The 14,188-nt window shown below is 43.2% G+C and overlaps 1 protein-coding gene across 2 annotated transcripts in view; it reads left to right on the top strand.

Annotated features, from left to right (window-relative positions):
* The window catches only part of LOC147011087 (dachshund homolog 1-like), a 163,216-nt gene that overhangs the window by 102,045 nt on the left and 46,983 nt on the right, over positions 1–14,188 (top strand). Inside the window, exon 3 of one of the 2 annotated variants that reach the window (XM_085860517.1) lies at positions 7,456–7,599. The exons of the other annotated variant lie outside the window; for it this stretch is intronic. Coding sequence (XP_085716643.1) covers positions 7,456–7,599 — 144 coding nt within the window. The remainder of the gene's footprint in view (positions 1–7,455; positions 7,600–14,188) is intronic. 2 annotated transcript variants of the gene reach the window in all.

The following is a 14,188-nucleotide window of genomic DNA, read 5'->3' as shown; positions in this document are numbered from 1 at the left end:
GTCTTTTTGAGGTCTTGGAGAGTCTTTTTGAGGTCTTGGAGAGTCTTTTTGAGGTCTTGGAGAGTCTTTATGGGGTCTTGGAGAGTCTTTTAAAAGTTATTTTGAAGAGTTTTTGGTGGGCGTCAAGGCGGCGAACGTGTCTCTGTTGGTCCTCTACGAGGAAGGGAAGAGCAACCCAGACCCCCCTCCGTGGACCCCGGCCAGTCACCACCCGAGCTCCATCACGAACCTCGAGTCCCACACGTGCGACTGGGGACCAAACCAGCAACCATTGCCAGGTGCCGCATCGCGGAGCACGCCCTTCCTCCGACGGTCAGGTACACTACCGAACTCTGGCCCCCAGCTTGTCTCTCTCCACGGCTGTGAGGGTCCAATAAAGACTCTGGGTTTTTCATTTTGTGTGTGTGTCTGTGTGTGGGCCCGTCTTTAAGTAGAACTGAAAAAGTGTTTTTGGATCATTGTAAATACTTCTTGCATATTCGCGTTAAGTCTTGCTTTGCATCTTCATTTACTGTGAATAAAACTTGTTAGAAATGCCCCCAGTTCGTTTCCATCCCTTCTTGCATTGGTCCAACATGGTTTGGATCTGAGTTTAGCCGGGTTTTTATTCCCGATAATCCGTTCATTCCAGCCGGCACGGCTTTGGCAGTTTCCGCTCGGCTGCACCCGAACCGGAGTTGGTAGTCGGTAGTTGGAACGCTACCGCAGTCGGTAGAGTGACCCGGTTTGAGCAAGACGTGCCGACGGCGTGGTTTCCCCAGTAGTCGAAATCGCGTAGTTAATTAGGTGAATTGGTTATCGACAAATAGACCCTACGCTACGCGGTTGAAATATTGGCGACCACGGCCGGGTAAACTACCCGCTGGCTCGCGGAGTTATCCGAGTGACAGCCTACAATTCCGGGGAGTTTGGTGGGAGACGACGCAAGCTTTCCCCACCTCGTGGTCGTTCTCGCCACCGACCCCCGGCCCACAACACTATATATATATATATATATATATATATATATATATATATATATATATATATATATATATATATATATATATATATATATATATATATATATATATATATATGCTGTATGCATTGTCTTTGTGGATCCTCCCAAGATCCACAGAGACAATATACCTCTGAAACTCATCATCCTTTGTCAATGCACCATCTCACCGATTGTTGGGCTTTCTAGCACGTATCATTGGCAGACTTATAGGAAAGGCTGATAAAACAGTTAAGAATAGTGGTGAATTTGTTGAAATGATGAGAGGTCAGAATCCAAGATGATGAGACGATGGTATCTTTCAATGTGGTTTCCCTTTTCACCAACATCGCAGTCGATCTCGCAGTGAGCATCACATTCGACTGGTTGAAATATTCAAACGATTGGAAAATGACGTCAAAACAGCAAACGAACACCTGAGGATTTTGCGAGCTTGCTCGAGATGTGTCTGAACAGCATGACCTCCATCTATGATGGTGCACACTACCGACACATATTTGGCATAGCTCTGGGTTCACCTGTCTCTGCTGTTTTGGCTAATTTGGTGATGGACGAACTCGAACAAAATAGATTTGAGTCTCATAAGTATTGGCTCACACGGAACTGGAACAGATATGCGGATGACACCTTCGTCATTGTGTGTACAAACATGGTAGACCACCTACTGGGACAACTTGGCCGGGTATTCCCCAACATTAACTTCACAATGGAAATTGAAAAAGAAACCAAATTGGCCTTTTTGGATGTGGAGGTTCACCGTAAGCCTGATGGCTCCTTTCAGACTACGGTTTACAGGAAACCAACCCACACCAGTAGATTACTTGATTTTAACACCTGAAACCCAATCTCTCCACAAGCACAGTGTAGCACGGACCTTAGCAGCTCGGGCATGGACGGTGTCATCATCCAAAGTTTAGGCAATTAATGAAATCAGATTGGTTAGAGGAGTCCTGCTCAAAAATGGGTACAACAAGGGGATACTCCCCACATTGGAAGAACCAAAGAGGACAGAACGGAAGGAGCCAGACACCCTTGGACACTGTGTACTGTCATACAACCCGGGCCTTTCTGAAAGGATTGGCAGGATAGTACGTGGCACATGGATTGGTGGAGCCCACAAGCCTCCACGCTCCATCCATATTGTCATTTCAAAACTAAAGGACCCAATACCAACTGGTGATAAATCCAGAGTAGATTCCCATTCATCATTTAAAGACTGTGACCAATTCTACATTAGTGAAACAGGAAGGAATTTGAAACAACGACTAGATGAACATGATAGAGCAATTTGGTTTGGAAAGGTGACCCAGTCAGCCATAGCACGTCATTGCCTGTAATCTGGCCATAAATTTAACTTTGATGCGACCCGTGTCCTAGAAACTACATCGAACAAACTACACAGATTGATTTTGGAAGCATGGCGCGTGAAGAGCCAGGAGGGTGGTCTAACTGGGGAGACGGTGGACATACCCACATAATAAATACTTCTGATGCAAATGGAAAAAACTGGATGGTGCAAACGGCTGGATAAAGGGAGTAACAAACAACACTCAATCCCAAAACCACATCCGCATGTGCACAACACCCAACGAGAACCCCAATGCTCACACAAACAACACCTCATCATGCCTGACCTGGACACAAAACCAACCGTTTTCGTGCCCCGGAAATTCAAAGGCAACAAGCGCACACACGTGCTCACCCACACGCATACAACACCAGATCACGTGGAAATAAAACCAAAAAAGAAGCAGAGCACCCCGTCGATGATGTAATTGAACATCTTTTTTACGTTTGCAAAATAAAATAATATAAAAAGCACTCCTCCATTTGACCTCGAGCACCAACATGCGACCGGAAATGAGTGATCGTATCGAAATAAAAACCGGACACGTGCCGAGGCCCGGGGTTATTGTGCCTGAAGAAGCCAGCTGTGAAGCCGGGGAAACGTCGCCTGAGACCGGGTCTGCTCTTGCTTTTTTGCTCAAATTAGCGGAGTCGATCTCGTTTTTACTTTTGTTTGGAAGTGCCTTCTTCTTTAAAAAAATAAAAAATATATATATATATACATATACATATACATACATACATACGGATCGAACTCCCTCAAGTTGACGAGCCAGCAGGGAACAAATCAACTCCCATCACAGCGCTTGCTTCATGACCTGCCAGCAACAAGTGTTGCCTGCCACGCGAGCACATGGTCTCTGCCCTGCTGATCACCAGTCAACAGGTTTGCAGCCAGGAATATTAAATTCAACCGATGAAGCACGCTGACTCGATGACATGACGCTGACTTCATGTACATAAATCATACCAATCCTTCTTCTTCTTCTTCTTCTTTCGGCTGCTCCCATTAGGGGTCGCCACAGCGGATCATCCGTTATGATCCGCATACTGATTTGGCATAGGTTTTATTCCGGATGCCCTTCCTGACGCAACCCTGGTCACCTCTTACGACACAGGGATAAGGATTGGGTTTCGCCATGATTCCGGGCTGCCCTACACCCTCTCGTAGCGCAGAGCTCCTGTCCTCAAGTGATCCTCCAACCCAAGCCTCCGAGTAGCCGGATTACAGGCGCACGCCACTACGCCCGGTATTATAAATCATACCAATCCATCACCTCCAAACTAGGAGGCATCCATATGGTACTCAAGCCATTGCAGACTGAGATTAAAATTGATGGCCATGAATAGACGAAATCAGAGACGTCGATTTAGATTTCGCTCTTGTTGCGGGCTCATCAGGCCAACATACTGATGATCGTTTATTCGTGACCATATAAGGCTCATGAAGATCACAGACTCGAACTCCCTCACTTGACGAGGCAGCACGGCACAAATCAAGTCCCATCACAACGCTTGCTGCACGACCTGCCAGCAACAAGTGTTGCCTGCTACTCGAGTACATTTTCTTTGCTCACCAACCTCCATCAAGGAGAGCTGGAGTCAGATATTTATGATGTTGAGGCAATTTAAAGGCATGACATGATGCGCTGCATTCATGAGGTCTGACAAGGCCAAATTCGGTTTGTAGTTTCACCTTTTCAGCCACTCACCATTTGAAGTGCTAGCCTGCAGTTATGGTGAAATACGTTACAAGTTTGCGACGGGAAAAAGAGATGCCATGGTATTGAGTCATGTCTTTAAATCGCCTTCACATCATATATATATATATATATATATATATATATATATATATATATATATATATATATATAGACCCAATACTTAAGTGGGCTGTCGCCACGCTGGCGATGAGGTCCTTGGGTTTGAGTCCTGGGATGAGCAACAAATTTTTTCACACTAGCCCCATGCAGGTATTTATTCCTGTTTATTAAAAAAAAAAATTACAGCAATGATTGATGAATCGGTTCTTCTGTTAGCAATTCTCGCTGATTTGAATGACACCGATTTGAATACACTCGTTCATTTATGTTGTATTCTTCCCTTCGACTGTACGTGAGTTCATTTAGTCAGTTGTGTATTGAGCAGTTGGTTGCATGGCAATTAAAATCCGCACAAGTTGTTTACGGCGCTTTGCTGTACATTGGTCGATGCTCAGAGCTTCCAGGAGCTCATGACGATTGATGGACGAATGAGCTCAAAATTGAATCCAGTAAAAGGGAAAAAAAAAAGGTTTTGTTTGCCTTCAAATGGAATTCCATGGACGCGATGGAGATTGAAATGAGGCTATTGTGAAAGATGGTGTTGGATCGACATCTCAACAATGCCATTTCCCACGATGGAGCCCTGCACTAAAAGTCCTGTCAATTGACCCAGAATCAGCTTTTTCTTTTTGCCATTTTCAGCACATCTTAATATTGCTCCCCGAAGCCGTATGAAATCTGCTCAAAGAGATCATGCGGACCTGGCTCATTAGCCGGAAGTTTGGAGCAGGCTCCATACTATAGAGTGTCGGTATTTTTTAAATTTGATTTCCCAGAAGTGGTTTCATGAAACATGGTTGTACCTCACTTTTCATCGGCGCTCACTTTTTGAATAGCAATTAAAAATCCATGTGTCAAGCCTGGAGTGGTCATGATTGGAAGGCTGAGATGACAAAATAACATGTTGAACTCCTGTTTGTCATTAGACAATGTACAAATGAACTGTACTCGGGACAAAATGTCATCTCCATGCTCATTCCATTAAAACTGTCCTTTTTTTTTTTTACTTTACTGTAACTTGGTACAAACTTTTTGAGATCTGAGGAGTACCGTACTCTTTACGGAGTGTTGGAGCTGCCGAAGCAATTCATTGGCATGGGTTATTGCTGGGTGGTTTGCCGTTGCTTTCCCAGTTGTAAGTCAGAGCAGGAATTTGTAATTTGTTCATGGTGCTGACGATAGTTCGCGTACTCGTTGTGTACCCTTTGTGTATTCTGGTGGATGTTAAGGATCCATTGGCGAAGGACACCCAGTGTGACCACTCCTTGGCTTTTTTCACAAGATCTTGGTTATTCGTTGTTCACCTTGGCGTCTTGGGTTTCTATAGGTTTTCTGTTATCGTCGCTTTTCCGAAACCTTGTGAATTCTTGGCTTTTTTTCATTGGCTCACCTTGGCATTTATGAAAATGAGGAGTGGTCACACTGGATACCATGAGGTGTTTAAGATCCACCAATGACTGCTGGCAGATGGGACTTCCAGTTTAACGTACATCCGAGGGTCTGCACACACATTGATGTCTCGCCCTACCTTCTAAACACCAGGATGAGAGTTTGTAGCTGAGTCGGGGTTCAGATCCAGGCTATACGGCTCAGAGGAGAGTGTGCCTACCTCTAGCGTCTCGGCTATCCCACTCTCCCAGTGTGGACTTTAAAGATCAATATTTTTTGCGATAGATTCAGATATTTGCAAAAGTGTTGCTTTGCTCATTAAAAAGCTGCTTCCATTTCGTCCAAAATTCATGAAGCAAGGAAGAAAAACAAACAGCATTGTAATACTCATACACAGGGCTGCACAGTGTTACTGTATATGTATGTCCCATGTTCTAGTCTGTGTTCTCATTCATGTCAGTGATAAATACCAATGTGCTAAGTGGGTGTACTGGCTACCGTGGTGACACTAAATAAGCAGGAACTAGCAATGTAAAGTGGGGGTTCTGGTTAGTTGTTTAACCGCTAGGATTAGTGAATGCCTTCGTGATATTGCTGCATTAATTCTGAGCTGAGCTTTGTTAATGAGCAATGGAATTACCATTAAGCTATTCGACTTGTGAAGTTAATTTATTTCATTCTTTAATTGATCCTCTTGTATTAGTTGTATTTGATTATGAGGAGCTATCTATTTATTACGTATGCAAATGTGGTGTTATGTTTGATTTTTCCTCCCACCACCGAGTCTTCATTTGGCTTTATTTAATTGCAATGCATTCAGTTTTAAACTTTCTGGGAATGCTGTACATACACACATTCATCAACCAAATCTCAGTATTATGTATCTGCTATATCTGCTATGTAGCTCAGTATGCGCAGTCTTCCTGCTCCAAACTTCCATGAATGTCTCAATTAGCGGCATACTCATCGCTGAGTTATCTGTGGAGTTTGGTTTTAATTAAAAATAGCCATGCTGCTAAAGTTGGCTTAATGGTTATGGTGGTGGGCTTGGGATCCTCATGTCCTTAGTTCAAATCACGCTCAGCTGTTGAATTAATACCAGGTGGGGTTGACTCTGCCTGTCATCCTTCCGAGGTCGGCAAAATGAGTGCCAGCTTGCTGGTATCCTGTGTCAGAGTGGCGACCCGTCCAGGATTGTGCCCAATAGCCAAGGAGACTGCGTAGGCAGCACCAACGCTCTGCACAGAGTATGGTCCCAATGGATGGATGGATGGATGGCTTCGAATCCAAGGATCCTGATTTGAAATCTCCCTCGGCTGTTGAATTAATACCAGGTGGGGTTGACTCTTCCTGTCATCCTTCCAAGGTCGGAAAAATGAGTGACAGTTTGCTGGTCTCCTGTGTCGGAGCGGCGACCCATCCAGGATTGTGTCCAATAGCCAAGGAGACTGCTTCGGCAGCACCAACGCTCTTCACAGAGTATGGTCCTGATGGATGGATGGCTAGAGTGTATAGAAGTTCATCTCAGAAGGAGCATGCGGTCCTTTAACTTGGGATGTGAAGCTCTGTGACGCATATGCATATGGATTGCAGAATCTGGGCAAACTCCCTGCATTCACTTACCTGTATAATACCACCTCCTGCAAAATGAGTGAGTGCTCAGATATGGAAAATGACACAGGCGTGAGAGACCAAATGGCCTTTATCTATCTCTTAATTTCCATTGAACTTGTGTCAATCAATGCTCAGTTCAAGAGGGAAATGCTTGATGCTTGGAGGAACCCCCCCCCCCACAATTCTCCTCCACGAGCATCAACTTTGCATGAATGATGAAAAACGAAGATGCATTTTGTACAAGTTAACAAGTCTCTTTGTTTTCATTCTCACTGAATGCAGGCTCGGGAGTTGCATCAGCCTTCTCCGAGGCCCTCAAGATGAAGAAAATCAAGATGGAGGCTATCAACGGTTCCCAAGGCAATGGCTCTCATGGTTGCCATGGCAACGTTGAGCCTGAAAATGGACAGGCGAGCGCTGGACACAGTGAGAGCAGCCATTAATGATTAATTACTTATCTCACTTAGGTTTCTTACTTTCGACGAAGCGTGAGTGGTGTCATTGCACGACGATTAATGTGCAAGGATGCGAGTGCTTCTGGGTTACTGAGCATTGGGGAGGGCTTGGTGGGAAGAACAAATAGTGTGCCTTTTTATAACACGTGATTCATTCTGCTTCAAAATTATGATCACTTAGAACGGTGGTAGCTTCCTTGCGGATACCTCACTTAAAAAAAAAATTCAGGAAACCTCAAAACTTTCCTTCAAAACAAAAGAGAAAGAATATTTTGTAGCTTTCCCAGGTTCGGTGGCGGAATGGGGGCCTGCTTTGAATCTGTGATGTTGTCGGTTCAAAACCCGGCCGAGTCAAACCAAAGAATTTAAAAATGTCACGCGCTGCTTCCTTGCCTTGACGTCCAGCACTTAAAAGGAAAGAGCACGGACAAACAACGTGTAGGTCGGTAATAAGAGCACAAGGCTTTAATGGGGCCTAATAGCCTCCTCCTGTGGCAAAATTACTTGTAAGGAAACTCTTATTTATTTACTTACTTACTTATTTATTTAATTAATTAATTATTATGACACCCAATATTGTTAAACATCGTTTTTGCGGACTACAAGTACTGATGTATACACTTGAAAGTGCTCAGGTTCTCCCCGCCAAACCACGAAGCAATAATGCTGCGCCAGGTAACTCATCGAAGCTGTTAATCCTTTCCTCGCCAGTTTCCATCCAGCGTCGCGCATTTTCCCCAGCACTTGGTGGGCTTCCTGATGCCTTTTGGCAAAGAAGTCACGTTTTTTTGGCTCGGAAACCACTTGAAAATGGGGAGAAAATGGACTCTCCCCTGTCGGTCTAATTTTAATAACTTCACCTTTACTACACATTCGTACCAGCACAACTGATTTGTTTGGAACTCGTTTTTGTTTCAGTTTTCAAAAAACAATAGTTTCTGTGAAGAAGAATAATGCATGCTATTGAAGTGTAGGCTGTCCTTCAAGAGGGGTGTTAAGGCCATTTGGCTTGCAGACATTATACCGATCCCACAGTGTACCTGTAAAAAGGGATAGACAATTTTATGCTGGCACTATGGTCAAATTCCAAATTCCTGCCCTGATCATTCGGATGGGGTGCACCGCGTTGGTGGTATGGCTACGACCCCCTCTTGCCCCCCTCCCCAAGAGTGATGGAACCAGCAGGTAGGGGTTGCCTACGCAAGAGTAGATAACGGCAAACAGTGTGCATTGCAGAATTCCTGGATTCACATACCTTCCCACTCCCGACATAATTGGTTAAAATTCCGTGTAACCATGCTGCTGCGTTAAGATTGTTTTGGAAACAACTTTTATTCCACTTTGATTTCCCAGGAGAAACGTCCGTTTGTGCCGGTGACCCATGTAATGACATCATTATAGTGCACTGCCAGTCACACCTTTTGTGGTTAAAAACAATATTGCGCAGGGTGCCAGAATTTCAGCATTGGTTAGCAATTGGAAACGCTTCTTCTTTTTAATTTTATTTTTGCCTCGGTCAGGAAGCAACACGACATTGGGCATCGGATAGCTATCATCCACTTGCAGAGCGAACAGAAAAGAAACTAGAATGACACTCGTTAGAGTGCATACCTCCACCAGCCGGTATGAACAGTTTACATTTTGTATCCTGAGGATCTGCATCTGGACCTTAACCAAACTTATTGTCACTAACCCAACTCATGCACCAAGTTTCATCTGAATCAATGCATAACCTTTTGAGATATCGTGCTATATATAGTTTTTGGCCCGATCTCACAATGGTGAAGAATCACTTTTAGAATTTTAAAAAATATATCATCTCTGGATCCATCTCTGGATCCATATCTTCACCAGCATTGAATCAATTTGTCCTTGGCACACACCTAACCTGTCCCCCAAGTTTCACCCAAATCCATCCACAACTTTTTGAGACATCTTGCTCACAGACAGACAGACAAGGGTGAAAACATAATCTACGTCTACCTTCGATGGCAGAGGTAACAAAAGGGGTGAAATTCAGCAAGAAGAAAGCCACAATTAGTAATGCATTACATGATATTTTGGAGATTGATTTTTACGACCCTCAAGGTTTATTCTTAGTCTCCCCGGGCTTCTCCATTTCACCTCCTAAATGCTCACAGAACGCAGCTGGAATGGCCTGTTTTGCTTGTCTTGTTATCGGAAACTCATGCTCTCCACCCGATTTGCTTCCTGCCTTTCATAAGTTCTAGAGCAGCAGCCTTCCTGCAGCCACAGGAGCTGGCGGAAAACAAAAATAAAAGAGAAAAAAATACTTTATTGTACATCACAAAGGGTGTGCACGTGCGTAGGTGCAGGCTCTCACCTCACTTGTGATCCCTCTCCCTGCCCACCCTCCCCCGCTTGCTCCTTTTTCCCAATACTCCAAGTCCGCCACCACACTGGATCTTATCCCTACATTACGAGTGTTCCACACCCTCAATGAGTTCTTCCATCCATCACGTTTTCCAGCCTAGGGAAAGGCCCATTGGAAAAGCTTTTTATTGCTGCGTTAATGCGACAGCGAAAGAGATCAGTGAATAACGGTGAGATCAGTGACGAGCATCATGAGCATCTGATATGGACTTTCTTTAATATCATTAGGACAATCAGCAGGTTTTTTTTCTTTGTTTTACAATGTGAAAAGGAAGGTGTGCATTGGGTGTTAGATATAGAAGAACAGATATTAGTAAGTGCTCTCCAAAAAGTTAACAACAGCAATGACAACAATGACATGTAGGAAACGGTGTTAAACTAGAAGGGCACTCGGTAGAGCGCATATCTCCGCCACGCAATGCCTGATCCACGAGAACATAACGGGCCCAATACATTTTTAAAATATAATACTATACAGTACTTTATCGTTTTTTGCCCTATCTCTCAACGGTGAAGAATCACTTTCCAAATTAAATAATTCTCATATCCAGATCCAGATTCGGACTAACAGCTTTTGAGTAGCCTGGAACATCGCTTTTGGCCCTATCCCTCGATGGTGAAGAATCACTTTTAAAATTCCAGTAGTTGTATCCGGATCCGGATGTTCACCAAAATGTAATCAATTCGTCCTTGTCACACACCCAACCTGTTCATCAAGTTTAGGTCAAATCCATTCATAGTTTTTTAAGATATCCTGCTCAAAGACAAACAAACAAAGGGCTGAATACATAACATCCGTCCACCTTCGGTGGCGGAGGTAAAAATAGGCTTTAACAAGGAGCTGATACTCGAGGTCCCACACTTTTTGGGTAGTGTGAGTAATGGATCTGTGCAATATGAAAGCTAAATCTTGAATGGATTTTTTAAAATATGATGTACACAAGCAAGGTTACTTTGATAGTTACCATGGCAACACCATTCAACCAATCACAGCTGTGATCTAATCAGGTTGAGATAATGTCATGAGCAATAGATATCTGCAATACGAAAGCTAAATCTCGAATAGCTTTTGAAATATCGCATGCACAAGCAGAGTTACCGAAATGGTTGCCATGGCAACATAATTTGGTCCAATCACGGCCGTGATCTAATCAGGTTAAGACAATGTCGTGGGGAATATATATCTGCAATATGAAAGCTAAATGTTCCACGGTTTTTGAAATATCACGTTCACAAAAGTACATGGACGGATGATCGGTCATGGGTGGATGATTGGTCGGTCGGACGGAGCTCATTTTAATGTCCCCCGTCTCTGACATTGTCAGAGGGGCGGGCGACAAAAATGCAAGGCTTTTCGAGCGAATGCTTCTCATTTGCATAAACCGACACACCATCAGTGATATCAAATATGATTGACCGGTGAATAAAAAGAGAATTAGACGGGAGAAATTCTCAACCAAACAGAATTATACAAACCAAAGAGAGTTCTCTCCAAAATATTAACAACTCTGAAGGGGCAGTGTTCAAGCCAGAATCTTAAAAGCTTCAGTCTTGGACAAGTGTTTCGACGTTGAGAAACTCCTTTGCAAACAAAAAAGGTTGGAGAAAAAAAACAATACATGATAACAAAACTAAACATGCATTTTTAGCCAAAACTCCAAAATACTTGGTCATGCAAGATCATGATAAGCCTCTGAAAACACTAATCATGGATCCGTAAAGGCCAAAAGGCAATGTCGGGAAAATTAAGGTGAACTTGCTGTTTCGATAATCGAGAACACTTTCCAATACGAAAAAGGTTAGAAAAAAAAACAGAACATTACGGAAAAACTTATCATCCATACACTTTAACCCAGGGACTGAAGTACGTGATAAAGCTTGTCCAAACAATACACATTACATCTTGACCTGAAGGCCAGCATGCATGGTCATACAAAGGATGCGTCCACCCGAGCTCCGAGGCCAAAATGCATAATCTTACAAGCTTCCTTCCTGATTTCCCTCTCCTGAGACGTGATGTTTTTTTTTAATTTTTTAATCAAAAAAGGTTAAACAATCCAGATGTTATGGCAAAGATAAAAGCATATACTATAGCTGAATGATCAAAGTACACTATAAAACTTGTTCGCACAATACACATGCTACTTGACCTGAAGAACAAAATCCATGGTCCTACAGGAAATGCTCTGTGCCTCTCTTAAAAGAAACATATTTTTGTCCCCCATCCCTCCGACAAGGTCACAGACGGGGGACATTAAAATGAGCTCCGACTCACCGACTGATCATGTGTTCATGTACTATTGTGTTCGGGATATTTCAAAAAACCGTTGAACATTTAGCTTTCACATTGCAGGTATCTATTCCTCATAACAATATCTCAATCTAATTAGATCATGGCTGTGATTGGTTGAATTATTTTCCCATGGCAACCATCTCAGTAACTTGGCTTGTGTACGTGACATTTCGAAAACCATTCAAGATTTAGCTTTCGTATTACACAGATCTATTCCTCATGCCACCCAAAAGGAAGGGGATCCAGAGTATAAGCTTCTTATTATCTAAAAAAAAATTATAATCCAAACATTTTTGTGTGTATTTCCACCCAAAGACTAAAGTACACGGGTTTGCAAAGCATATCAAACCAATACACCCACACCTTGGTCTTAGGGATGTGATGCACGGTCATACGCAAAGTGCTCACTGTTTCTACTTTAATATCATCAGTAAGAGAATAACTTTTAAAACTCAATTTTTCCTTATACTATTTGTCTCCACATTGCTTGAGGGGTATTTTAGCAAAATCTTCATTTGCATAACTGTACATGTCATTTGTGATGTCAGAATGGGTTGACCAATCAAGAGAGAGAGAGAGAGAGAGAGAGAGAGAGAGAGAGAGAGAGAGAGAGAGAGAGAGAGAGAGACCCTAATATGAAGATGTGATTAGGTTAATTTGCGAGAACATAAACAGCAAGTAAACAAAATAACAACTAAATATACATGATCAGTCACTTCGTGAATGGTGGAGAAAGTGGATACAAACTCTTTCGGAGAATTCCTTGATCGGAGTTACTCCTTTTAAATGCAGTATTCCTACAATGTTCTTCAGTAAAATGAGGTCATAAGAAGAGCTCCAGAGAAGAAGGTACCAGTAACAATGGTTCACAACAAAGTTGGCCCAGCACCGGATGTCTAAAAGGAATAAAATTATCGACTGGCAGCATTGGGTTAAAATTCAAGAAAGGTCCAAAGCAAGCAGGATAAGGCAGATGTGCAGTGCTGGGGGCAGTCCACCGAAGCTAATAAACACAAAAGCATAGACAGATGGCTGCAGCTACCGGGCTCTAGTCTCGGGAACTGCCAGGTACCCAGGGATATCTAATTTGGCAAAAAAATAAAAATTTTCTGCAATGTGATCATTCACTTACATGGTTGAAGACGAGAGGATAGCCAGGTTTTTGGTAGAGCCTTAGGTTTGAGTATATTGCACCATTTTATGTGCCAAGGAGAGACCGAAGGGAGACTTTCCACTTGAGTTATGTTGTAAACGTGCCACACCTGCATGATACGAGGAGAACCAGGTTGCCTGAAGGACACCTTGTCAGAGAAAGCATGACCTACAAGTGGGATTGAGGAACCATGTGGGCAGATGGTTGTAACACTGGCACCAAGGGGATGTGGTACACAGTGCTGCAGGCGAGGTGTATACGGCGGCGCTGCCTCAGTGGGTGATTCTGCAAGTGATGCAAAACTCAAGGAAGCAGAGAGGTGAGTTTAAACCATCAACATGGATTGAATCCTCTGATGAGAGGTAGCGGGGAGGGAGGGGGGGTTGGGAAAGGTTTGGGTATCGGAAAGGCTGAGAGTTGAAGATTCAGCATGGTAGATGAAGTTTGGAACATTGTCTAATATCAGTGTTCGAAAAGAGGATTGTAGATATTACCTGTCAGAATGTTACTCTTCCCTTGACGATTGGTGCTCATTTACTGAGCTGCACCGAGTCTTTGGGTGAAGAAGCACATTATTCATCTTTTGTTTTTCAATCTTCTTTGGTAGTAAGTAAAATATGAAGTCAGTATGTGAAGTATTTATTGAGTCTGATCAGATTCTGTCCCATGACGTTGAAAATCATTAGGGTGCCATGTTGGCCTTTCTGTGGGAAATAGACT

This window comes from Eptatretus burgeri, chromosome 16 (genome assembly GCF_056783735.1).
Source record: "Eptatretus burgeri isolate ZD-2024b chromosome 16, Ebu_testis_v1, whole genome shotgun sequence".
Lineage (NCBI taxonomy): Eukaryota > Metazoa > Chordata > Myxini > Myxiniformes > Myxinidae > Eptatretus > Eptatretus burgeri.
Note: the sequence above shows the minus strand (reverse complement) of the source record. Positions and strands in the feature narration are given on the sequence as shown.